Genomic DNA, 27,025 nt, shown 5'->3' with positions numbered 1-27,025 from the left:
AAACTGAGCTCCCCACCTCAGCTTTGCTGCCCACTGTCTGCGTGATCTGGGGCAGACCCCTCAGAACCCATTTAATTGGCAAAGTGGGGAAAATGGGTCTTGACTTGAGAGAGGGCAGACCTGCCTGAGGCCTGTGAGCACCCCCTGGTGGGGAGAGAGTCTGGCCTTCCCCTCCGCACCACAGAGGGTGCCACCAAATATTCACCAAGTGACAGAGTGAGCAGATAAATGAATGTGCAAATCAACAACGGACCAAAAACTTGAATAAAAGAAGGATTACACACACAAATGAAGGAATACACAAAGATATGCATGAATGAATAAATGACGAATGAGTGAACAAATATCCAAATGAATGATTAATTGAACAAAAGCATAAGTAAATGAATAGATGAATAATGGAATAAATTAATACATGTCTGAACCAGAGCGGGTCTAGCCTATTTCAAGTTAGCAACCTAATGAATAACTGAATCAATGAACAAATTCATAACTGCCTAATTCAATGACCAAAGACAGGAGCGAATGGATCTGAGACAGGACACATATTTCAATCCAGTGATGGAGGGAAGAACTGAGTCTGCGAACCCCTGCAGGAACCAGAAGCAGTGAGTACGGGCTCTGGTCTCAGGCCCCAGAGCATCTGAATCTGGGCAGGATTTGCCCAACTCCAAGAGCAGTGCCCTCATCTGCCCACAGCTGGGAACAGCTTACCAGGCCAAGCACGAAGAGGGGAGCCAAGGAGGAGTTCGGGAGGACGGCAAAGGCCTGGGTCTCCAAGGTCGGGGTGAAGATGAGGCCGGCGGGGCGCATGGTGAGGTGCGGCGGGGAGGAGGCCCAGACGTTGAATTGAACCGTCATGTTGGGGAACATCTCGGCCACCTGCAGCCCCCAGGGGGGACAGCCAATAAAGTGACAGTTTTATTAAAGTGTCTTCAAAAGAAATAGAAAATAAAAAATAATAATAAAGTGTTTCTAAAGCCTGTCTTGTCTTGACCCTGCATGAACATCTCTGATGTATTCCTATTGCTTCTTGAATAAATCATAGAGACAGCACACACTGGCTGTGGGTGCCTGAGACCTCACTCCCCCAGGCCTCTACCCCTTACTTTCCAGCTCCAGCCCCATGGGACTCCTTTCTGTTCCTCAGACACACAACCCACTCTGTTCCTGTCCTAAACCCTCTGCACTCTGTGTTCTTTTCTCTGAATGCCTCTCCCCTCATTCTTTTCCAGCTTGGCTCTTTCCCTTTCTTCAGGGGTCAGCTCAAATGTCACCTCTTCACAGAGCAGTGGTGGCTTCCCGGGGGAACTGAGGAGGCTTTGGTGATATCCCCAAGCCTCTAGTCCTCTCCCAGGTAAACTCATGGTCTCAGAAAAAACACTGTGATTGTTATGCTGTAAAGCTTCAAGAGGATTTCCGCGACGCCCCTACCAGTCATGCCCCCCCACACACACCACTACCCCCACTATGGAAACTTCTGGAAGTGCCACCACTGGAAAGGCTATTATGGATTGAATGTTTGTATCCCCTCAAACTCATGTATTGAAGCCCTCGCCCCCAGTATGGCAACAGCTGGAGATGAGGCCCTGAGAAGTCACGAAGATCAAGTCATAGATGTGGGGCCCCGATCCAAGAGGATCAGTGTCCTCATAAGGAGAGATGCCAGAGCATGCTTGCTCTCTATGTGCTCAGAGGAACTGCCATGTGAGGACACAGCAAGAAAGTGTCCATTTACTAACCAGAAAGAGGGCCTCACCCAAACCCAAATCTTTGGGTAGCTTTAGCTTAGACTTCTTGGCCTCCAGAACCATGAGAAATACATTTCTGTTGTGGGAGCCACCTGGTCTGTGGCACTCTGTGATGGCAACCCGAGCAGACTGAGACAGATATTTTCCTTTGAAGTGACCTCATCAATCTGTTGGCTTCATTTAGAAATGGTGGTGTGTACTTTTTAATTGTTTCGGGTGCCTGAAGAATAATTTTCTCTCTTCACTGGTTGGGGGCTGGAGTTGGGCAGGGATACAATCTGCTGTGCTAGATGCCAAGAGCAGAGCCCTGGCTGCATGGTGAGCATTCAGTAAATATTTGTAGGGTGGGTAAGCCCCCAGCGTCTACCCTCATGCCTAGTCACCAGGGCGCTTGGAGCCTTTCTCAGCATCCAGGAGGGGCTGACCAAGGCTGTTTCTACTCTCGGGCTGGATTGCCTCTAGGTCTGGTGAAGGGGGCTCTCTTCAGGCCACTCAGTGCGGCTCAACCCTCGCTAGCACCCCTAGATTGCCTCATGAGCAGACAAAAAGGGGAGCAGCCTCTTTCTTACCTGGGGTATGAGGGTCCCCAAAAAATCGGTTGTCAGTCGGAATTTGGATTTCTTTGGTATCTGTAGCAAGGGAAGAAGAGTAAAGGATCTTGGGGGATTATGTTGTAGATTGGGGGGTGCAAATTCTATATGAGGGGTGAGAGACTGAATACACAGACAATGGCCAGCCCCTATGTGACAATAATGCCGATCACTAACTGCAGCAATCAGCCCAGAATAGTCAGGATATGACCAGCGACTGCCAACTTCCCTATTTTTTGCCCTGAAAAACTCAAATATGCTCTTCAAACCAATCACATAGGATGCCCAGCCTCTATCAGCTCACTTCCAGCTTCCTTATGCCCCAAACCTCCACAGGAGTATAGTTGTAAAGGTATAAAGCCATCAAGCTCCCCATCCTCTGCATGCATCTGTCTCTGCCAAACACAAGTGTGGGTGGCTGACTCTTTCACCCTGAGGAGTTCTCACTCTGGTCTTTGTTTATTTCCAAAGGACATGTGGGGGCTCAGCATCCCTTTGGTGCCCCTACAGAGAGAAGGAACCTGGCACCTCTTCCAGGAGCAGGGTAGGAGGAACCCCACGTGGCTGGCAACCAGGCTTCACCTGGATTCTGGAGACGATGGTCATGTCTTCATTTTATAGATGGGTAAACTGAGGCCCAGAACAGGACTCAGCCTATCGATAGACACATTGAGGATGATGATCATGGTGGTGTGATGCTAAGACTGGGTTAGGGCGAGTACTCGGGCCACATTGGCTGTATAACTTTTATCCCTCATCAAGCACTTCCTACGTGCTAAGCATGTGCTGAATGCTTCTCGTGCATTCACACCTCACTCCACTCTGTCACACCCTTGGGAGAGAGATACTGGTGTGGGTGTTTTACAGGCGAGGAAACAGGTTCTGAGAGGTTGAATGACTGGCCAAAGGTCACCCAGCTAGAAAAGAGGGGGCTGATATTCCAACTCAGGTCTGGCCACCCTAGAAGCTGGAATATGATCCCTCCCACTCCCATGTGAGCACAGGTTCAAGTCCGGACTGTCTGCTGTTCTCTGAGGCCCCTGCTTTTCCCGCATCCACCCCCGGCCCGGCCTTACCATGTCGTCCGTGATGGTCATGTTTAAGGCCCCTGCCTCTTGGTACACAAGCCCTGCTGTGTTGAAGAAGTAGTCGGAGATGCCCAGGTACACCATGTGGTCGTGATCGGGGGGCAAGGCCATTGCTGGTGGGGTGAAGGGAGGGGATCTGGGGTGAGCCAGACTGAAGAACTCTCCCTGGGGGCAGAGGAGACAGGGTGAGCCTGGGCTTCCCTTCAGGAATTATAATTCAGTGTCTTCATTCCAGGAGAAAACGGGTGGAGGATACCAATCATGCAGTCAAGACAGAGGAGGAAGCCGGGAACAGAAACGTACAATAGTGTCATATGCCTCCTGGGTGCTAGTTTCCTGGGTGCTAGTTTCAAGGGCTTTTCTTGCCAACCCTGCGAGGTAGGTGTGATGATGCTCATTTTGCAGAAGAGGGCACTGAGGCACAGGGAGGTGAAGTGACTTGGCCAGGGCCACTTGGGCAACATGCCCAACTTGCTTGGCACCCTCCTGGTCACTCCGTTGGCTTAGCTTCAACCTTGCCAGTGAGCACAGAAATTCTACCAAAGGAACAATACGGCTCTGCTTGTTTGTTTTCATCTGTCAAGTTAGTAAAATTTTAAAGAGAGAGGTAAACTGTTTTAAGTGTGTGTGTACTTCAAAGCCACGTGATCTAGTGTTGGGGGAGACTGTTCATATGCTGCTGGGGAATATATGTTTATAAGTTTCTGAAGAGCAATTTGGCACCACGCTGCAAAAGTAGATCTTTATTTAGCTTAAAAAACAATGTGGAGTTATAAAAGAGCAAATTGTAGATGGATACATATGGTCGAATACCACTTATGTAAAATTTAAAGGCGTATAAAACTACTATGCAAGAATTATCGACGTGCGTAGATATGTAGCAAAAGTATAGAAAGTATAAAAACGCGGTTAAGAAGGATACACACCAGCATCATATTGGTGTGATTCCCTGGAGGGTAGAGGGGACCCGAGGAGACCTCAGATTTATTTTTAGAGTGTTCATTAAAAAAAAAAAAAAAAAAAACAGGGGCAAACTTGGCAAAATGGTAACATTTCTTAAATCTGGATGATGGGTTCTGTGTATCTGTGCATCATTTCATCACTAAAAATTAACTGCCACAGCACCCGTCTTACAGAATACCGACAAAATGCGACTCTTAAAAATAACAAGTGGACCCATGTGCCAACCAGGAACCAACTCTAATGCATGTCATTAGGTGAGAAAAGCAAGTGAAAAACTGATGTGTATCCATTCATGCATATGGATTACCAGCAAAACCAAGTGGGCTTACCCGTGCACGCGTGTGTGCCCCTGAATGCTTAGAGCCAGGGAGCCAAGGGCGCCTGGGGGGCTCAGCCGGTTAAGCATGTGCCTTCTGCTCAGGTCATGATCCCAGGGTCCTGGCTCCCTGCTCATCAGGGAGTCTGCTTCTCTCTCTCCCTCTGCCCCTGCTCTTCCTCTCTCTCTTCCTCACTCTCAAATAAATAAATAAAATATTTTTAAAAAAAGAACTAGGGACCAGGAGGTTAACACTCCCCATGGCTCACAGCTGTTACCTCTGGGCAGGAGCCCAGGGGGAGGAACAGTAAAGAGGACATTCTCATTCACTAAAAAATATTATGTATCATTTTAATCCTTTTTTTCCACTGTTTCACTTAGTTTTTATTTTTATTTTTTATTTTATTTTTTTATTTTTTTTTATTTATATATGATAGTCACACAGAGAGAGAGAGAGAGAGAGAGAGAGGCAGAGACACAGGCAGAGGGAGAAGCAGGCTCCATGCACCGGGAGCCCGACGTGGGATTCGATCCCGGGTCTCCAGGATCGTGCCCTGGGCCTAAGGCAGGCGCCAAACCGCTGCGCCACCCAGGGATCCCCTCACTTAGTTTTTAAAAATTATACTATTTGGTCCAGTAATGCCACTTCTGGGAAGTAGTCAAGGATGGACAGGGATCCAGATACAAGGATGCTCGTGGCAGCTCTGGTTACATGTGTGGGAAAAAATGGACACAGAGCCCAAATATCCCGGAAGGTGGCACTTGCCATGAATCTTATCACAAGCTATTCACCGAAAAACCCAGCAGCCAGTAAAAGGTCTGCGGGAAAGATGTTCACACTACACTGTTGTATTTTGAAAAGTTGTGTAACAGTATGTATAACATGACTCATGTAAATACATGTATGTGTGTATTTATTCCTATTTCTATATATGTGAGTTTTTTTTTATGTGTATTTGTTTCTGCCTCCTTTATGCGTGTGTGACAGGCCATGATCTTGGGATGCCTGGGTGGCTCAGTGGTTGGGTGTCTGCCTTCGGCTCAGGGGGTGATCCTGGGGTTCTGGGATCAAGTCCCAAATCGGACTCACCACAGGCAGCCTGCTTCTCCCTCTAAGTATGTCTCTGCCCCCTCTCAGTGTCTCTCATGAATAAATAAATAAAATCTTTTTTAAAAATAGTGTATATCTCTGAGTTGTAATATTTGGGTAATCTCTATCACCCTTCCTTCCTTCCTTCCTTCCTTCCTTCCTTCCTTCCTTCCTTCCTTCCTTCCTTCCTTCCTTCCTTCTTCCATTCTTTCCTTTCTATTTATTTATTTCTCTGTTCCTCTGTAGTTTCTAAATCTTGACCTTGGTTTGTTGAGGACGTGCAAGGCCAGTGTGTCTGGCTGGAGGGTGGTGAGTGTCAGGAAAGTGGCATGAAATGAAGCTCCATCCATCCATCCACCCATCTGTCCGTCCAATCAAAATATTTGCTAAGCAGCTAATAGATACCAAACTTAGCTCCATGTGCTGCCCCTGCACTCAGGAACAAAGCAGCAATAGCCCCTCCTCCTTCATCACCCTGAGGGACACCTTGTGACTGTGTGTGCATGTGTGTGAGTGTGTGCAAGTTGGGAGGGGGTATCAGTAATAAGTAACACTAAGAAAAATAAAGCAGGATATGGAGGGAAAGAAGGAAACTATTTCAGTAAGTGTGGTCTGGGAAGGACTCTCTAGGGAGAGGGATATTTGAGCAAAGACTGGAAAAAGGAAGGGAGAGCTTAGGTGAATATCTGGGCAAGAGCTTCTGGGCAGAAGAAGGAGCAAGGCAAAGGCCCTGGGGGAGTGAGCAGGCATAGGGTGGTTCAGGAGCGCGGGGAGGCCAGTGTGAAAGGAGCAGGGAGGGGACACCTGGGTGGCTCAGTGGTTGAGCAGCTGCCCTCTGCTCAGGTCATGATCCCGGGGTCCTGGGATCGAGTTCTGCATTGGGCTCCCCGCAGGGAGCCTGCTTCTCCCTCTGCCTATGTCTCTGCTTCTCTCTGTGTCTCTCATGAATAAATAAATAAAATATTTTTTAAAAAGAAAAACAAAGAAAAGAAAGGAGCAAGGAGAAGATGCAGAGGTAAGGATGATGAGGAGCCCTAGGAGAGTCCAAGGCAGAGGCCGGAGGGTATATATGTTCCTCCGTGTAAGTCTCACCTTCAGATGCCCATCCAGGTTATCTGCTGTAGCTGTCGGAGGAGCCACCAGGGAGTAACTGATCCCAGCAATACGATCTATTTTGTATGTCACTAGAGAAGAGAACAGGGACCGTGAGCTGGCTCTCCACAGCGGCATCTCTGGAGTCTGAGATGCAGAGTTGGCATCCGCCAAAGTTGAATCAGGGACAGCGGTGCCGGTTCCATTCCCACCTCCTCCAGGGAGCCCTCCCAGGGAGGGAGGGAAATGAACCCACACTCTGCGTAAACGGACATCATCTCCTTCCCTTCTTCCCACAGCCCCAGATGTTGTCAAGGAGCAGAGGGTTGAATTGAACTCTACATGACCTCGGACAAGACCTTTCATGTCTCGAAGCCACTTTTTGTCATTTGTAGAACAAGATAATACTAGTGACCACACAAGTGCCCTGCACGTGGTAGGGGCTCAAAAGCTGAAGGGACCATTACTGGCAGGGATAATACCCCAGGCTGAGCCCAGGCTGGCTCAGGGCCGAATGCTTTCTGTGTTTCTCAACTGACATGAACGAGAATTAAATAATACTGGTCCCCTGCTTACAGCTTTCCTTCCCGCGTTAGAGGGAAAGAAATGAGGCTCAGAAATGTAACTTGCCCAAGATGGCACAGCAGGTGAGTGATGGAGCTGGACTCCAACAAAAATCATTTTCCTGCCTGCTGGACACATTTAATTGCACAAAACATGCCCAGGATGCGCCCGTCCCTGGGGATTGGAGTGGGGGTGCGGTGCCTGGGGACAGAACACGTCTTACAGGAGCTCACACCATGTGCTATGGGGCCTACTCGACAGGGCGGGTGCCCGGGTAGCAGCTTGGGGCACAGGCTCTGGAGTAAGAAAAACTGACTTTGGATCCTGCTTCTGTTTCTTTCTGGCTTTGTGACCTTGGGCAAGTCAGGGATCCTTTCTGAGCCTCAGTTTCCCTGCTGGTAAAATCCGGATCATACACCAACCTCCGTGTGGTGTTGGGAGGCCAGGAGGAGACAGTTCTGCTGGGTGCGTGGCACATGGCAAGAGCTGGCCAGAGGCCTCCTCTCCCGACCATCTGCAACTTGTCACAGTTTACCACGTACTTAGGGATGGAGAGAATTGTCCCCATTTTAAAACTACGAAAACTGGGCAGCCTGGGTGGCTCAGCAGTTTAGCGCTGCCTTCAGCCCAGGGCATGATCCTGGAGACCCGGGATCTGGTCCCACATCGGGCTCCCTGCATGGAGCCTGCTTCTCCCTCTGCCTGTGTCTCTGCTTCTCTCTCTCTTTCTGTCTCTCATGAATAAATAAATAAAATCTTTAAAAAATAAATAAAACTATGAAAACTGAGGCCCAGAGAGGCAAAATGATCAGCCTCAGATCTCAGGCCAGCTGTGTGTGTCTGGCCTCAGAGCTGGAAGTAATTTGGTTGTTTGGCCCCAGACGGGTAGGGGAATGAATGGGTGTGGGCTGCTCTTGCACCTGCCACAAGGGCCTGGCCCAAGAGGGATCCAATGCCAGGGGCCATTTGAAAATAATCTGTTCTACTCATTCCCACACCCGGCACCAGCCTGTCTGGGAAGCTCGCTGGCTCAGCACACGGTCGTCCCTGTTTCCCTCCCCACCCCCACCCCCATCCCATACACACTTGTATCCCAGCCTCCTTGATCTCGCCCAGTGCTCACCTGGCAATGTCTTTAAATAAGACTGCAGCCTGGAGGACACGGAACTGCTCACCACCTGGCAGATCTGGAGAGGACGAAGAAAGTGACCAGTGAGTGCTGCCCATAGTGGAAACTGTCCTTTGGGAATAAGGAATCTGATACATTTTCCTTCCCTTGAATGTTTTTTTGAAGGAAGGAGAGAGGGAAGGAAAGAATGAGGGAGGGAGAGAGGGAGGGAGGAAAGAAACGGAGGGAGAAAATTGGTTTCTCGGACTGTGTTTCCATCACACAAGAGGTGTGACTCTGCATGCCCCGAGAATATCATCCTCCCAGGAGCCTGTGCCTCTGCCACATGGCCCAAGGGTGGGACGGCCCCACATCTGGTAGCTGGGGCCCCGGCCCAGCACCTGCCCCTACTGCCCTCCAAGGCCACTCACCCATGAGGGCCACCAGATGGCTCCAAACCACAGGAAATCACATCACAGTCCCCGGGAGCAGGCTTTCTGCTGCTGCCCCTCTGTGTTCCATCCTACCTGCCCCCCCACCCCTCCAAACACACGGTGCATCATGGGGAGGGAGTGGGGTGGGGGGGTGGCCTCTTCCCTCCCTCAGATACCTACTCTTCACTCGGCATTCCTGGGGAGCCAACTGCCCAACTCATTCCTCGTCCACCTTTCTACTATCATAGACACTGTGTGACTCCTTTATTCATCCCTCCATCCCTCCTCCCTCCCTCCATCCATCTACTCAAGTCAGTACTGTTTTCTAAAGAATATCTTATTCTGATTAGGAGCTTCCCCTCTGAGGTGGGGGTGGCCTGGGTTTGAACTCCAATACTATCACTTCTCCCTCTGTGCCTCAGTTTACTCATCTGTAAAATGGAGAAAATCATGACACCCACCCAACCACCCCTCATCGTAAGGATTTTGTACACATTAAATGCTGGGGTCCTTGTAGAGTTCTAGGCGTCATGCCAAGCCCACTCCATGGATGTAGCACCCTCTTGCTCCTTCTCGCTGACAGCAGCACAGTATTACTTTTTAGCTTGGCCACTCTTACGGTGTTACCAAGAGACACTTTTGTTTTAATAGTTCCAGTGTTAAATGTTAACATTCCCCTCTGACTATCGCCTAATTACAAAGACAGTTGAACCATGGGTTAGCCGGGCAGTGGGGTGAGCACACCACCTGCCTCACCTCCGTGATACTTCCAGCAGCTTGGTGTCAGAGGTATTTACGGCCCCATTTTGCCGATGGTGAAACTGAGGTTCTGATATTTGCTCAAAATGACAAAGCTAGTTAGGGCCCTGGAGTCAGAATTAAGACCCAGAGACTCTGACTCTAAAACCCATTCTAGGGCAGCCTGGTGGCTCAGCAGTTTAGTGCCTGCCTTCACCCCGGGGCCTGATCCTGGAGATCCGGGATCAAGTCCCGCGTCAGGCTCCCTGCATGGAGCCTGCTTCTCCCTCTGCCTATGTCTCTGCCTCTCTCTCCCTGTCTGTGTGTCACGAATAAGTAAATAAAATCTTTAAAAAAAATAAAATAAAATCTTTAAAAAATAAAAAATAAATAAAAAAATAAAACCCATTCTATAATCTATTGTATTCAGACACATGTTAACAACCATGCGCTATTTTTTTTTAATTTTGTTTTGTTTTAAAACTTTGACAGAATGCCTTCAGACCCATGATCTGATTTGACTGATATCTCCCTACCCTCATTGTCAGTGCCTAGGACCGGGAACCCAGCGACTCCCATCTAGAAGACCATAGAGCTTCCTCAGTCTTCCTGACATGCCCTGCTTCTTTTGGCGCCTCTTGTCATTCTTAGGGCAGCCACAGAAGTGTCTCTAAAGCACAGATCTGGCAAGGTCACCCCCTTGCCTAAAATCTTCAAGGGCTCCCCACTGCCCTTGACTCACTTGGCCTGTGAGGCAGGCTCAGGGCATTCCTGGAGCTAACTGTATTCATGGAAAATCGGCCCAATGAATGGCCCCTTTTCGCAGCTGAAGAAGCTGGCCTGGGTGGATTTAGGGTGAGGGCATGGTTGGGGAACACTGGCTGCTACCAGTTCCAGCCCTAGGGAATAGTTTGTTGGCACTCTAGCCTAGCAGCTTCCTCAATCATGTGTGTTATTCAAGGGAGGGAGCACCCAGCAGGGGGCTTGGGGTGCTGTGGGGATGGGGGAGGAGACCAGAGAGCTCTGAGCAGAGGTTTCAGAGGCAGATGAGGCAGGAGAAGGCAGTTTGCCTGCAGGGAGGAATGAGGGAGGAAGAGCAGAGGTGGTCCAGCGGGGTGTGGGGAGAGTACACTGTGGCTGTGTGCCGGGACCCTTTCCTAGGCTCTTGCTGGACTCCTCATGACCAGTTTTTAAGCCGGACCTGTGGTTTCAAAGAACTGTGAGCTGTGAGCTCTCTGGGGTGAGAGCAGAAGGATCCAGCAACACACATACTGAGACATCCCTCCACTCCCCCCCCCCCCCATTCCCAGGACTCTGAGCATGTCCTACCTTGTTGTTCATGGTCTTTCGGATCGAAGACTCAATTTTTTTGTGGAAGAGTTGGATCAGCCACCTGGAGATTGACATGTGGGGACAAGCATGAGGCTTCCCAGGTGTCCCTGGGTTACATTCGGGAGGGTACCTCATGTGAGAAGCCTTCCTCCCTCTTCCAAATAGCCTAGGCACCCTTGTTCCTGGGCTTCAACTGTACATGCTCCCATTAGGTACTTGGCCCTCTGGGTGCAGTGACTCATTTATGAGTTTATTTCCTCAATTGATGCATGGCTGGACCCCCACTCTGTCTCAGCGTCTTTCCTCACTACTGCTCTCCCCCTCTTGCACTCCAGCCACACTGTTCTGCTGTATCCTCTTGTGTTCTTTGCTCCCTCCCACCACAGGGCCTTTGCACATGCCATTCTTGGTGTTTAAAACACCCCGTCTCCAACACCCACCTAAATAACTTCTACTTATTCTTTTCATTTTAATTCAAATGTCATTTCATCAAGGACGAACCAGTCAGCCCTCAGACTAGGTCAGATCCTCCCATCCCATGTAACGTTGGCAACGTTGTACCTCCTTTTCTTAGTTCTTACATCCTTTTGCAATTCATCATGAGCCATTCACTAGTGCAATGATTTGACTAATATTTATCTTGAAGCAGGAAACTTCAAGAGAATAAGGATTCTGTGGCTAAGAGTCTGTGGCCAGACAGTTCTGGACTGAATCTCTTTTTAACACTCAGTAGGTATAAAGACTCAGGATATTTCCTATTCCCTCTCTGCCTTAGTTTTAACTTCTGCAAATGGACGTAAGAATAGACTAACTTCATTGTGTGGATTGGTTGAGACAATTTGCAAGTTTAAGAGAATGCTTGGCACACAGTGATGTGAGCCACTGATGTTACCTATTGCTAAATTGTAATTGGCCACTATTATTTCCCGAGCATGAGCCCAGTGCACAGCAAATTCTAAGTTGGCATTTGCTGAGTGGATAAATAAATGCCTACAGATTGGTGGCGAGGACTGTATAGTTTAGTGCATATAAAGTGGTTAGCCCAGAGCCTGGGGCATCACAAATGCTCAGTCAAGTCTGTTGAACAAATGTTGGATGAACAAGTGACTCCTTGAGGCAGGGATGGTGTCTGCTTTGTCCGTGGACCCTGTCCTTCCCCTACACCTGAGGCCTCTGAACAAGACCCGACAAGGAGGTGGCACTTGGCATGCCTTCTGAATACAGACATGATTAAGACAGTGCTTCTTGAGGTCCCTCCTCCCACCCACAGTCCCAGGAGATCATACCCCAGACGGCCGCCTGAGATGTGAACGCGGACACTGTCAATGTAGTTGTTGCAGCTGGAACAGATGATGGTGAGGTGGCCTGAGGTGGGGTCGAAGCTCATATTCAGACCAGCCGAAATAGAGATGCTCTCCACACTCAGGTCAAAGTTGCCACTGGTTTTGCTGTAGAGGAACACAGACAGAAGAATTGGGGCAAGCACTCTCTTCCCCGCTGCCATTCAAACTTCAAGCCTGGGCTGGCCGGTGGGTTTCACTATTTGAGACGGAGTTCAGAGAGGGGAGGCAGCTTGCCCAAGGTCACAGAGCACTGAGTGAAGTGCGGGTCCATGTCCCACCAGGGAATGCTGCTCTTACCTACTGCCTCTGCCCCTGCTGAGTGACTTTGGGTGTCCTAACTGCTCTGAGTTCCAACGGCCTCACCCAGACTCTTGGCCAACAGTTGAACCCTGGCTTTGCCCCTAAAAAGTTGAGGGCTTGGGGGTCGCTGACTTTAATTAATTAATACTCTCATTCATTAAATGGAGTTAATAACTCCTCCTCCAGAGACAAAACGAGTTTGGGTATGAGAGCAGATGTAACATATTTCGTCAACTCTCCTTCAATACAATGAAGTACTGTCATCTTTTTTGCCATCAGTGAGTGAACTGATAAGAGGCAAAAGAGCCCATGTGAAGAACTGAGGGGGCACCTGGGTGGCTCAGCAGTTGAGCATCTGCCTTTGGCCCAGGGCGTGATCCTGGGGTCCCGGGATGGAGTCCCACATGGGGCTCCCTGCAGGGAGCCTGCTTCTCCCTCTGCCTGTGTCTCTGCCTCTCTCTCTCTCTGTGTGTCTCTCATGAATAAATAAATAAAATCCTTAAAAACAAAACAAACATTAAAAAAATAAATAAGCAATTCTTACCGTGAGGAAAGGACAAATCAGCAGTCCTGAGGGTAGGGGTGGGTGAGTCCAGGAGGGCAGATCCATGACCCTCTCCCCAGAGTGCCTTCTCCATTTTGCCCCCGACTCCTCACCGTCACTGAAGTGATCGGTCATTCTGAGCCACCACCACTAGACGGCAGGCTTATCGTGGTGCGAACCCAGTATTAAGATTCAGAGTTGTAGTCTGGATGATTTGCCTCAATTTTTCACCCCTTTGCCTATCTTAGGGGGAGTTATGTGCATTTCCAAGCTCTTGACTTTGGGCTTGGCTGCATGATTTACTTTGGCCAATGGCATATGAGTAGGAGTGATCATAGGCCATTTCCAAGTCTAGGCCTATGGGTTTCCAGTTGCCCTATTTGCATGTCTGCCATCACTAAGGATATGCTCTCAGTAGCCCACTGGTCTAAGGGGGAGGAAGAAGAGATACATGTGGAGCAGAGCTACCTCAGCTGAGCCCAGCCCAGATCAGCAGAACCCCAGAGGACACATAGATACATGGTGATAATGTATGACTATTGTTTTCAGGGGTTGAGTTTGGGGTGTTTTATTACACAGCAACAGCCAACTGATAAAAGGGTAAATGAAAGGTCCCACTTAGCCTTCCATCCTAAACCACATGTATCAACTCTTGACAATGTCTTGCATTGTGATGTGGACAAATGCTCAGCTATTAATCAAAGGCTATTTTGCATCTTCACATGTGAAAATAACCCCAGGAGTCTTGTGGGGACAAGTGGTGATGGATAAGGCAAAAATTGGGTATTCCGGAGACCTGGCTCTGGCCCCTTCCAAATATCACCAGGAGCTCACCCACATACTCAATAAACTGCAAGCTTGGAAACGTACATGAAATTCTTTCGTGCCTTCCATTTTCCACTGATCTTGATGTTGGCATTTCTGATGGAGAGATCAAGGCCCTTATTGGGCACTAGTTTTATCTGGGAACTGGGAAGCTGGAATCCACGGATAACCATGCTGTGAAGAAGAAACGCTGTTAGCCTCCTGGGGACCCACACAAAGACTCAGTTAATGGTTAGTGCAGACTCACCCACCCCTACCCCCAATCCATCATTGCATCCATTCCAGGAGAACCCAGAAGCCATGAGAGCAGCTTGGGAACTCTATGGGCAGAGGGGCTAGATGTTAAAGTCAGACACATCTGCATTAGAATCCTGTTCTTCAGTGTACTGTTGTGTGACCCTGGGCATGTCACTTAATCATCCTGAGCCTTGGTTTTCTCATTTGTAACATGGGCACAATAATCTCCATCTTGCAGGAAGTGTGATGATTAATGAGGATAATAAATGTAATCTCAATTGGCTGCAAGTTCTGTAACGGATGGAATGTATCTCTCTTCGTTCACTATTGTAGCAAAACCTGCTGGGTCACACACGTAGTAGGTGCTCAAAAATATCTGTTGAGTGAATAGGTGTATAAAATTCCATAGAGGACATTTATGGGTTTTCTGCCCAGCACCCTCACCCCCTTCTTGTGGTAACAGAACTGCCTTTTTACTTTGGGGGAACCCCTCCTCACATCTACTCTATGTTGTTCCAAAGAAAGTTGACTTCTCCTCCACCTTCGCAGAGTGAAGCTTCTGACTTGGGCATAAGCTAGTTAGTGTAGGGTAGCCCTGGCCATATGTGGGTCCAGGGAGGTGTACATAACCTAAGATGGGGCAATTGGGGGGAATTTTAGGTTTTTTGCTTGAGTTGCAGGAGAAAATTGCTGTCCTTCCACAGGATTTGCAGCACTGAGGAAATGCTGGTGGGCCATCTTGCATCTTCGTGGGGACACCCTACCTGAGAGTTGGACCTCCCCAAGGGAAGGGATGCTGAGAACAGCAAGGCAAAAACAGGGTCCAATGACATTTGGGCCCACCTCAAGCTGGACCCAAAGCCAGCCTATTCCAGAGACTTCTCAGACGTGTGAGCCAATAAATTCTGGCTTGGGCCATTTTGGATTAGGCTTCCTCTCCTTGAACCCTACTCCTTCTAAATGTTACTTGTTATATGGGCCTGACACAGAGTTTGGAGGTTCACGACACACACCCCTTGCCTTGGGAGTCATGGTGAGTACCTTCTGTGGCATCCTCCACACTCAGCTTGGGGGATTCTATTCCGTTGGGGTAATGTCAACACTAGTTTGTGGATCTCAACCTCCTCTCTGAGTTTAGGAGTTTGGGGCTCTGTGCTTCTAGGTCTTGGTGGCCCCAGAACACTTCATGCTCCGTACACTCAGGATTGAGCTCGACTAGCCTCACCTGTAGAAACTGTAATGTCCTTTCCCAAGATGCTTGACCTTGAAGCTTCCCGAGAACGTGGGGATCTTGATCTTCTCCAGCTCCTTCTGTAGCACAGCCACGCCTTGCTGGCAGGCTGAGGGGCAAGAACAGGGCAGATGGTCAGAAGCTCAGCCCATCCCCATCCATACCGGAGTGGGGGGAGGTCTGTAAAGGCTCAGATGGCAAATATTTTTGGTTTTGTGTCTCATTACTGTTTCTATCAGGACCACTCGGCTCTGCTGTGATTGCAGGAAAGCAACCATACCCAATATGTAAATGAATGGGTGTGGTTATGTTCCCATAAAACTTTATTTATAGACACTGAAATTTGAGTTTCATATAATTTTCACATGTTGTGACATAGTATTCTTTTGATTTTTTTCAACCATTTAAAAATGTAAAATGTGAATGCCACTCTTAGTTCACGGGCCATATGAAAACACATGGTGGGCCACATTTGGCCCAAGGGCTGTCATTTGCCAATCTGTGGTCTCAAATATCACCCTAAACACTCAGTCATGTGTCCTATGTGTATTTATGGAACACTGACTCTGTGCCTCTCTCTGTGCTATGCCCTCACAGGTACGCCACCCTTCTGACTTTTTGGCCTCTGCCTCCATAGGACCTTTGCTTGTGCCTATACCTGCTGCCTAGGAAACCCTCCCCTCCCACCTTCCCCTGGCCAAATTCTAGTCAGCTCGATCATCACTTCCTCCAGGAACCTTCTCTCACCCAGTAGATGAGAACAATCTCCCTTGTCATCATTCTCACGATGTGGGCATCTCCTGAGGAGCCCCCATTGCTATCTGTAAGTGCACCTCTATTCAAGTGACTTTGTGATTACTATCTCCTCCCACTGCTAGACACAAGTCCTTCAAGGCTTGCAGCAGGAATGTCTATTTTATTTATGAATGTGGCCCTTACATTTACCACAGTGATTGGCACTTACTATTAGAAGGCACTTAATATTTGTTGAACAAATAAATGAATGAATGCCCAATGTCAAGAATCTTGCCATCTGTTATTATGCGGCTAACAGCATAATAACCAGTTGAAAGACAAACATGTTACTTGAGAAGGAGGAAGTAAAGAAGACGGATCCCAGGCTTTGTGTTTTCCAACAGCCAGTTAGGAAATGACAACTGTCATCACCACCACCACTACCATTTATCTGTGCCAGGCATTGTCCTGGGCTCTGGTACAGGTATTAAAATATTGAATCTGAATAACTCCAGGAAGTAGGTCCCATTACCACCCCCAATTCACAGATGAGGAAGCTGAAATTTGGGGAAGCAGCCACACAGCTGACAAGGGACGGATCAGGATTTGAATCCAGGACTTCTGGTCCCAGAGCCCATGCACCAGGATGGGTCTCCTGGAGATTCAAAAGTGAACAATGCATACATAGTCACTGACTGGAGGGGAAGGAAAACGTACGATGGCCAGGACCTGTGAGTCAGTAGGGGCCAGGCCTTAAAGGGTCTCAACTGCCATTCCAAAGGGTCAGGATATCTTGACCCCCAGGGCTAAGAGCAGATTTGCTGCATTTCAGGAAACCCACTCTGGTTGCCACATGGGGAGATTGGGGCTGCCGTGACAGAACATGAAGACTTCTGGGTTTAAAGGCTGAGCCCACGCCACTGCTCCTGGGAAGCCCTCAGACTAGCCATACTCTTGTCTCTGAGCTCACATGGAGCCTTCTGGCCGCACCCCTGGGATTCAGAGGTGTCCCACCAGGTCCCCCTGGGTGCTGTCCTGATTCCCTCAGTGGAACACCAGCTGACGGGCCTCTGGCTCCTCCCTGATCTGATTTCTCTGCGGCTGGCTCTCCCCCACCAATCCACGGTTCGTCTCTCCACCCCTGGGAGACAGCATCAAGCAACCCCACGCGGGGACATTGGCCAAGACTGGAGGTCCCATCCAGACCCGCCAGTCCCTTCTCCAAATTTCGGTTTGCTCATCTGTAAATTGTTTCTAGTAACAGTATGTCCCACCCAGGGCTGAAGTAAAGGTGAAAGGAGATCAGGTGTGTAAGGTGCCTGGCAGAGATCCAGGCAGGGCAGCAGGGGCGGTTCCAGGCCACTCTCTCCTCCGTCTGGGCCTGGGTGAGTGGCCCGGAGGGAACCTCTCGGGGGCATCCAGATGGGTAATGTGCACAATATGGCTGTGCCAAGCCCCTGCCTGGGGGAGACCATGAAGAAGGCCCTCCCTTCCTCCCCTTCCCCATCACTCAGCCTCCTTGCAGGGCCTGGGCACTGCCCACGCTGGAGACCGAGCCAGGGATCTCAAGGCAAATGACAGGACTGAGAACCAGCTCTGGAGGGAAGATAAGGGCCTAGAAGCCTGAGTTGGCGGCTGGGGAGAGAGAGGGAGGGGACTGTGAGGACCCATGGGGGCCTGAGCACTGGCCCTGGAGTTCTCCAGACCAGCATCCGATCACAACACTGCCGCTTTGCAGCTCTGTGACCTTGGGCAACTCACCTTGTCTCAGTTTCTTCATCTATGTGACAGGGGATAAGAGAGCCTCCTTTGAGGAGCAGTGAGCTCCTGGATTTAAATGGCTGCACACAGCAGGTGCTCAATAAGTGCTCTTTAGGGGCAGAAGAGGAGGGAAGGAAGGCATCTGATTACCGTAGTCCAGGCCTTTCTGGGTGATCCTGGCCACGACGCCGGGGTTGGTGGTGGTCACAACAGCAGCTGTGCCCAGGATGGCCAGCACCAGCAGGGTTGCCCATCTCAGTGCGTTGTCAGGGTGCCTGGCCATGTCTTCGTCCTCCAAAGCTGCCAAAGCCTTGAGGCCTTGAAGGGGAGCCAGGGATCTATAAAGGAGCTGGCTGGGGAAATGCAAGCCAGTTGGATGTAGAAAGGAGGAAGGAAACTGAGTGGGGGCGGGAGAGGGGGAGGGCTGTTGCCTGCCATGGTTGGGGCCCAAAGTGGAGCCTGGGAGCTGGGGGGTGAGGGGGAGTAGGTGGGCATGGGACATGTGTGTGTGCACGCATGTCTGTGTGTGTGTATGGGGTGGGGGTGCGTGTTTGGCAGGCATGTATGGTGTGTGTGTGTAGCAATGTGTGTGGTGGTGCTGTGTGTGTGATATGTATGGGGATGGTGGTGGTGGTGTGGGGGGGGTATGTGTGATATGTGTGGGGTATGTGTGGTGTGCGTGCGTAATAGGATGAGATTTCTGGCTCTGGGCATCATTCCCTAGGCATCCCCATACCCCTCTCTGAGCCCTCATCCAAATCCCTCCACCTAAGAACTTCATTGAAGCTGGATCATTGGTATATCAGGATTTGTCATATTTTTCTTTCTCTCCCACACTATGGAGATATAATGGACACATACAATTGTACACATTTACAGTATATACCGTGACGACTGCCACAGCCAAGCTAATTAACACATCCATCACCTCACATGCAGCTATCATTTGGGGGGGGGGGGGGGCTTTAAATCTACTCAGCAAATCCAGAAAATATGTTATAGTATTCTTAACTATATTTAAACCATGCTGTACATTAGATCCCCAGAACTTACTCACTTTATAAAGTTACATTTTTCTTTGCATTTTTAATATCCTTGATAATTTCCATAGTAAACTATTTTTTTAAAAACAGACCCTTTAGCATTTTCTCGTCTCGAGAGACAGTAGTGGTAATCATTAAATGCTTGGATTGGGATCCCTGGGTGGCGCAGCGGTTTGGTGCCTGCCTTTGGCCCAGGGCGCGATCCTAGAGACCCGGGATCGAATCCCACGTCGGGCTCCCGGTGCATGGAGCCTGCTTCTCCCTCTGCCTGTGTCTCTCTGTGTGACTATCATAAATAAATAAAAATTAAAAAAAAAAATGCTCGGATTTTTGGAGCCCAAAATCCAAGGGCTTGGCTGTGGTTTTAAATCTCAGCCCGGCCACTGTCTGGTGGTCTGACCTGGGTCAAGCCCCTTAACCTCTCCGGAACGGAATTTCCTCTTCTGTAAAGTGGGGACAATCAGAGTACCCTCCTTCCTTGGCTTATTGTGAAGACAGAAAGGGCTTTCAACCTCGTAAGGCACTTAGCACAAGGCCCTGCGTAATACGCACAGAAACGGTAGCTATGAACGTCTCTCTGACTTTAAAAGCAGCCCATGTTCACAGGCCAAAATTTGAGAAAGAACCAAGAGAATAAAACCGCGTGGAAACCCCGATTCTAGAGACAAGGTGTTTTGTGTTTCTTAGAGTATCCTTTCCCCCATATTTAGTAAGCATAGATAGTTTGTTTGTTTGTTTTAACAGAGGAAAATGGGATCACACTGCTCAGTGCTGTCAAGTTCCCGTTTTCGGTCACCAGTAGTGAATGTTCTCGCTGCAGCCACATCCCTCCACACGCACCGTGTATTATTGCTTCCTCATCCCACAGCTTTCTTCGCCAAGCTTTTGTTTTTGCTCCTTTCCACCCCTTCCTTGGACAGACACAGGAGCTGAGGCCTGGGGAGGGGAACTGCTCTTCCCACGGTCACGGTCACGGTCACGGTCACGCAGGCTCCGCGGGCCGAGCGGGGCCCCCGCGCCCACCGCACCCGCGGCCGCGTCCCTCTGCGCTTGGGGGGTTGGGGGGGCCCCCGTGGGCGCTCCCCACCCCCACCCCAGCTTTCCAGGGGGGGCTCGGTCGGCTCGGCCCGCCCCTCCCTTTGGCAGCAGCCTCAGGCCCTGGGTGGGCCGGAACCCCGCGGGGCAGCCGGCTCAGTCTCCATGGTGATGAGAGGAGGGGCGGGGCGGAGGGGGAGGCCCGCGTCTCTCCTGCTGGGTCCCCGACAGCCCCCTGGCGCCCTGTCTCCCCGACTCTAATTTAATGAAAGTCTAATGAAGCCCGCTGAGCGGGGAGGATGTGAGACCGGAGTTGGTTGGATTGGGTTGGGTTGGGTTTGCTTCTCTTTGCCAGGTCCTCAAAGGCTCTCCTTCCTGCCCCCATCCACAACAAGAATCCTTCGGGCTGGCTTAGGAATGAAAACAGTGGCCACGTACAGAGCATCTACTGTGTGCCAGACGCTTTACATATATTCTCTCCAGGCCTAAAAACAACCCTTGAGGGAGGGATGGGAGGGAGGGGTGATTGTTCTCTCCATTTTGGAGTTAAAAAAACGGAGCCATTTTATGTCCCTGTCAAGGTCACACTGCCTTTCCTGGAGAGAAGACTTCCCCCTCTTACTTGGGGCAGTTGCCAGGAGGACTTGTCACCCTGGGCCTTCACCCTAGCTCTACTTTCTTAGAGCCCCAGAGTCAGATGTCTGTGTTAGAAGGAAGATAGCAGTCAAAACACACAGATTGATGATTTGTCAAAAAATTTAGGCTTTTGTAAAAATTATGTTATGTAGTTTTGAACACTTGCAGCTCTAACTGCCCCAAATTCCTGAGTCCCTTGGGGCTGGGAAGAGGTTGCATGGGTGAGGGCGTCAGACAGGAAAGAAACATTACAATGGAACTCATGTGACTATGACTTACATTGCCACAAAAAGGAAATCTTAAAGCCAACTGGCAAGTTTCTGAATAAGCTTCCCTCTGATGGCTCATGCCCAACCAAATCCAGATGAATCCATTGGTGACCCTACAGTCTCCTCTTCAGTGCTGCTACAGGCCACGGAGGCGCCCTACTGCTTCAGATCTGACTCTCTACTCTGCATGAGTGTCATTGTTTTCAACCCAAGTAACAGAAATCCCCAATTCACATTGACTTCAACAATAAGTGTGTTATCTCAGAGAAGTCCAAAGAGAGAGCAGGTATAAAGTTCGAGCTGATTCAGCAGCCAGTGGACATTTGCCATTTCTCCAACTCTCCACTCTGTTAACCTAGTGTCTCAGATTTACTCTCACACTGGCTTCTTCCATGGCTGTAAAGTAGCTGCAGCAGCTCCGGCCATCACATCTAAGTAAGCTTCTTCCAATGCCTCCTCCTCCTCTGCTCCTCTTCTTCCTCCTTTTTTTTGGGGGGGTCTTATTACTATTATTGTAAAATATTTTAAATATATAGATAAGAATAGACTACCAAGGTTTATAAAAATCTTAACATTATGCCATATTTTCTTTTTTTGCCATATTTACTTTCTTTTTTTTCCCCAAAGATTTTCTTTATTTATTCATGAGAGACACACACACACAGAGAAAAGCAGAGACACAGGCAGAGGGAGAAGCAGGCTCCATGCAGGGAGCACAATGTGGGACTCGATTCCAGGACTCCGGGATCACGCCCTGGGCAGAAGGCAGGCGCTAAACCGCCGAGCCACCCAGGGATCCCCATGTTTACTTTCTATAGTTTCTTCTAGCTCTATAAATTTTCATAATGTGTAGTTCTAGGTAACCAGGACCACATTAAGAATTAGAATATTCCCACGATCCTCTCACACCCTCTCCTGCTATCCCAGCTCAACATGGCTGAAAGCATAAGGGAAGTACCTGATCCCTGCAGGAACTCCAAGGTGCATGGATCAAAAGTTGGTTAATTCAGGGGCTGGTTTTGTTCATCTCTCTGTGGTCCTTAAGACATTGAATTTTCCCAGAGGAAAACGCATTGAGTTTGGAGCTGATGGACCCGGGTCCATTGTTCCAGCCAGGCTACCCACTCTCTGTGCACCTCTGATCAAACTCTTTTACCCTTCTGAAATTTATCCTTATTTAAAAATGGGGAAACACTGCCCCTTATGTGCTATGTTCTGAGGATGACATGAGATAAGGTGTGAATTAGTTTGCACGGAGAAGTTGCTCAGTGCATAGTCTTAATCCGACCTTCATCACTAGCTGGCTGGAGAGTCCTGGAGCCCCCGGGAAAACACACCATGGGGCACCACACTGAGCTCTCCAACCTCTGAGCTTTGGGTTTGGGCTGGATACATGTAGGAGAGAGGAATCCATGGCTCACGTTGCCTCTGGGAGCCTGCACTTGTGGTGCTGTGAGAGGTGATCCCTTCCCACACAGCAAAGCAGTCAAGAGCGTGTGGGCTGAGAACCTTATAGATGAGGCCGAGTCCCAGCTCGCCACCTGCTCCCTGGGGGAGTTTCAGCTGGTAGCCTAACCTGGCTGAACCTCAGCTTTCTCATTTACCCCCACTTGATCCTCAAACACAGGTCCTTCCTTCGTGGAGACTGGACCTCAAGGTGAGGTACCGACAAGGCAGTCAGACACTGCCCCATGTGGGTTACCCCTTGGGAGGGTGCCTCCTACCCTGTCACGCTAAAGATGTGTCTGTCTCCTGAGCCTCGCTCTCATAAAAGGGCCCGCTTGGGGGCCCTGGTCTGGGAGGTGCAGGCAGATCTTCCTCACCGTAGAGTATTGCTGCTGCTGTAATTTCTGCTGCAATTTCTGCAGTCCCAGAGCAGATCACAAGATATATTTAATGGTAAACAAATGAAGGGAGGATCAGAATCCAGATCATAAATTCCAGACAGTAAGAGCTTGGAGCCTGAGGACTAGCACAGCCTGAGCTGACAATCCTGCAAGGCTGCCAGTAGGAGGCGACCTCTCCTCTCCTCCCCTCCCCTCCCCTCCCCTCCCCTCCCCTCCCTTCCCCTCCCCTCCCCTCTCCTCTCCTCTCTCAGTATGGTGCTGATAGAAGGTTTGCTTCTGACACTGCAAGCATTGGCTTTGCACAAGGGATAGTTTCTGCAAAGAGCTGAAGGCTGAGAGAATAGAAAACAGAAAGCAAAATTGCTCTCCCAGCAGGGAACCGGGAGAGAGTGTCACTTAGTTCTTTCTTTCTGAAGAGCTTCACCTCTGTTACAACATTTGGCTCTAGCCGCCTGGACCTCCTCCAGCCAGAGGGAGGATCACAGGAAGTCAAGTAACACGCTGTTGCCAAATGGCCAAGGGCCTCCAACAGTCCAAGGCAATTCCCCTCAGTTCCATTAGGAAATAGGTGTGTGCACTCAGCCAGCCAGCCCCAGGGGCCAAGGATGGTTCCTGAGAGAACTGTGGCCTGGTTCCCTATCTGGCCCTGCCCAGGGATGGTCAGAAGATGAGGCAGGGGACACAGACAGGCTGGGACTAGAGGGGGCCAGTAAGGAACAGGGCCTGGCTTTGGCTTCCCTTCTACGTGGTTGTGCCTCTCTGGACTCCAGGATCCTCATTCATAAAAGCAGCTTCCACCTTTGGAAGGCTTAAACCATGCCACAGACAGAGCCAACCCTTGGCTAACATTCTCTTTGAATCCTCACCCATCCTGGAAAGTAGGTCTCATTGGCTCTGTTTCGCAGATGAGAAGATTGAAGCTCAGAGCAGTTAACCAACTCACCCAAGGCCATACAACTGGGAAGTGGCAAAGGGATATTGAGAGCTTCAGAAGGAGGGGAGGGGGGTGTCCTATTGGGTTGTGTGATGGGATGACTAAGGAATGCCAGGACCCCTTGAGAAAAATGTCCCCTGTGTAGGCACCTGTCACAGCACTCACCACAGATAGGCTTGGTGGGGGGGGGCGGTAGACCAGGTGGAGGAAACAGCTCCAGAAAAAGCACTGAGGGTGAAAATCCCTGGGGGCTGCAGTGTAGACTGCAAGGGGGAGAGTGCCGGGGAGGGCCATGGGGTCATGCTGTGGTCTTGTACTTGGAGGCCAGTGACCACCCACGTTTTTCAAGTATGAAAGTCCTCCCAGGACAGTAGTTAGATTTGCAGCTAGTAGGAAAGCTGGAAAACCACTAGAAATGCAGCAACTCTTTTAAATGAATTTGCATTTTTTTCTAGCCTCCGGTTTGCAGGCATTTGAAATAAGGAGCAGGGGGGGGGGGCATCAAATGATATTTGATGGTTTGGCTAAGGGACCTCTGAATGCCCAAAACTTGCCCTGCCTGTTCCCTGCCCCCTGGCTCTCACTACACCTGGGAGCTGAACCCAGAGACTGTCATGCTCAGAAACAAAGCATCGTTTCACTGTGAGCTGGGCCAGTGGCCAGTGGCTGAGCTGAGCAGGAACACAGGAGGCAGTGGGATGAGCCTCTTCCCACTGTCCCGCCCTTCTCTTCCCAGCCTCGGGCTGGCCTCTGTGCTGCATGGTGGACACATCTCAAGGATGACTGGCTCAGTTGGAGGGAGAGAGAGGGAGAGAGTTTAGTATTACTTACTGGTCACCGAGCATGATTTGAAGAACAGGAAAAGGAAACCTGGATGTGTGGCCCTTTAGCCACAGGGGCGAGGAAACCAGGGCCTGTCCATATCCTAGATCCGGCCAATCGGAGCAGCACTACCAAATTCCTAGAGGTGGGGGAAGGACCAGAGAGTTGAGAGGCAGGTGGGGGTGAATGTTTCTTCTTCTCACTTGAGGATGTGTGTGTGTGGGGGGGGGGGGGGTCCCAGACAATGCTTCATGGCTACATGGGTTTGCAGATCCTTGGGAAGAATTCAGAGCCTCTGTCCCCAACCCCACTGAGAGTATCCATACCCCGGGGGCCAGGACTTCCTTAGTGACAGTTGGAACCATTAAGTGTTTTGAGCAGAGATGTGCTCCCGTTATCAGGGAACATTTATGGAGCACTAACTCTATGCAAACAAAACACAATGCAGCTTGTGCCTCTCAAGTAATTTTAATGAAGTTCACTCTGCCTTCACAGTCAAGGCCTGGAGTACTTCCCATGATTCCATAAGTCAAACTTTTATCCTTTCCATAAATTCCTTTTCTGCTCCAGTTAGCCACAGTTGGCTTTCTGTTCCTTGACGTTGGAACCCTGATTCGCAACATACCCGTGTCTGTGCGTCTGTGTGGCATGCCAGAGCATGCCCGAGTGGCTGTGAGGAACTGAGGTGACCACAGCAACAAGTACCTCCAAAGGCGGTGGTGTCCTAGGGTCTGTTCCCAGGTGTCTGATAGTCTGAAGGTGGAGGCCTCTTTTCTGAGAGCAAAGGCAGATGAGCATTTACAAAATGTCTCTGTGTACCATGTATCATTTAATTCGCTCCACCAAGGAAGGGGTTAAAATTCATATTTGCATGGATAAAGACACAGAGGATCGGGAAGGTCAGCAGGCCTCAGAGCTGCAGGCCTCACAGCTACTGACCGGTGGAGCTGAGAAGTCCAAACCCTGGCCTCCTCCCACAGAGCCCACTTCCTGCCCCATGAAGCTCACACGGGTGGTGTGAGCACCAAGTGGCTGGGAGGCAGCCAGGTGGGGGCTGACACAGTTCAGTGACATCTACAGGCTCAGAGAAAACCCTGGGGGGGCTGGTGAGTGCCCCCCGCCCAGTGAGCTTCCCAGCACATCAGCGGACCGTGACACGGCTGTCTGTGGCTTCCAACCTGGAAGGGCGCCTAGAGAGCCCTGCCAGCCATCAAGAGGCTGCTTTGTACCATGCCCTGTGCTGTACGTTCCCCAAGGACTGAACGACATTGGGGTTCTGCCCAGAACTTGCTGCCAACCCCACTGGGGATGAGGTGACTGCCGTAAAGTGAGGCCACCCTTGCTGAGCTCCTACTGTGTGCCAGACCCGGGCTGGCACTCGGCACTCAGCACTCACTGTGGGACACAGGAGTTGACGACTGGAAATGCTCCATCTCTGGCCAAGTCCTGTCTCCTAAAGAGAGTCTGGCTTCCCTGACTTGCCTTCTCCCATCTCCTGCCACCTGAGGACGGGGCTGCAGGGTTTTCTTGGTTTCTGGTTGACAGAATGAGGAAGAAGAGGTGGGGAAAGAGCAAGGTTCTAGGCCCAGCTTGGGGGGACAGATCTGTAATCTATCTGTGAACAATAAGGATTCTTACCTATTTTGTTCCCTGATTTATTCCAAGGATGGCTCCTGGCACAGAGTAGGTGCTCAGTAAGTGCCTGTTGGCTGAATGAGGGAGTTTGGAAAAGGAGAACCCCCAGAGAGATGGTAGTGATGGTGGCAAGGGAAGTGGCTGGCTGAAGAGAAGTATTAGACAGTGTTTCTAGGATCCTTTCTAGCATCCCTTCAGGATGCTCTAAATCATAGTAAAGACCTCGAGTTGGTTTAAAACTATTTGGGGAATAGTGGGTGTGTGACCACTATTGTGACTCACTGGGTATGTGACCCTGTGACTGCCACATGCCCTGCGATGGGACCAGTAGGCTCATACATCTATCAGCTGATTTCTGCAACAATCTTTCTACACTTAAATGGTGTCAGGTATCGTTCTAAGCTCTTTGCACATGCACACATGCACATGTACACACACAGCATCCTGACGAGGTAGGCACCATCTTTATCCCCATGTTACAGAGGAAGACATGGAGGTACAGAGAGGTGGAGTAACTGATCCAGGGACACACAGTCGGCAAGTGATGAAATGGGAGTTGATGTGGCAGGGATCAGAGCCCACTCTCCTGATCTTACACTCCTTTACAAGAGCACAGGGGTGCTCCAGAGGAGGGGCGAGCTGGCTCTCAGGGGCAGGCTACCCTGAACGAGGCTTCTGGGTCTGAATTTCTGTCCCTTTGTCCAGTCTCCTGCCTTGTCTGCCCAGGGAGAAAAAAAATAAACATTGACAGGATGAGACTCA

The 27,025-nt window shown here is 50.0% G+C and overlaps 1 protein-coding gene across 5 annotated transcripts in view; it reads right to left on the bottom strand.

Moving 5' to 3' along the window:
- Positions 1 to 20,111, bottom strand: part of BPI (bactericidal permeability increasing protein) — a 28,305-nt gene extending 8,194 nt beyond the window's left edge. Inside the window, exons 1-11 of one of the 5 annotated variants that reach the window (XM_072800999.1) lie at positions 19,926 to 20,109; positions 18,193 to 18,360; positions 15,541 to 15,655; positions 14,124 to 14,252; positions 12,353 to 12,514; positions 11,064 to 11,127; positions 8,578 to 8,641; positions 6,891 to 6,982; positions 3,418 to 3,594; positions 2,321 to 2,380; positions 715 to 882 (exon numbers count right to left, since the gene is read on the bottom strand). In XM_072800999.1, coding sequence (XP_072657100.1) covers positions 715 to 882; positions 2,321 to 2,380; positions 3,418 to 3,594; positions 6,891 to 6,982; positions 8,578 to 8,641; positions 11,064 to 11,127; positions 12,353 to 12,514; positions 14,124 to 14,252; positions 15,541 to 15,655; positions 18,193 to 18,325 — 1,164 coding nt within the window. In that variant the 5' untranslated portion in view covers positions 18,326 to 18,360; positions 19,926 to 20,109. Of the gene's footprint in view, positions 1 to 714; positions 883 to 2,320; positions 2,381 to 3,417; positions 3,595 to 6,890; positions 6,983 to 8,577; positions 8,642 to 11,063; positions 11,128 to 12,352; positions 12,515 to 14,123; positions 14,253 to 15,540; positions 15,656 to 18,192; positions 18,396 to 19,925 lie in introns of all 5 variants that reach the window. The other 4 variants (XM_072800996.1, XM_072800997.1, XM_072801000.1 and 1 more) reach the window with 4 other exon arrangements.
- Between the last annotated feature and the right edge of the window lie 6,914 nt (positions 20,112 to 27,025).

The sequence above is a fragment of the Canis lupus genome, chromosome 26 (genome assembly GCF_048164855.1).
Source record: "Canis lupus baileyi chromosome 26, mCanLup2.hap1, whole genome shotgun sequence".
Lineage (NCBI taxonomy): Eukaryota > Metazoa > Chordata > Mammalia > Carnivora > Canidae > Canis > Canis lupus.
Note: the sequence above shows the minus strand (reverse complement) of the source record. Positions and strands in the feature narration are given on the sequence as shown.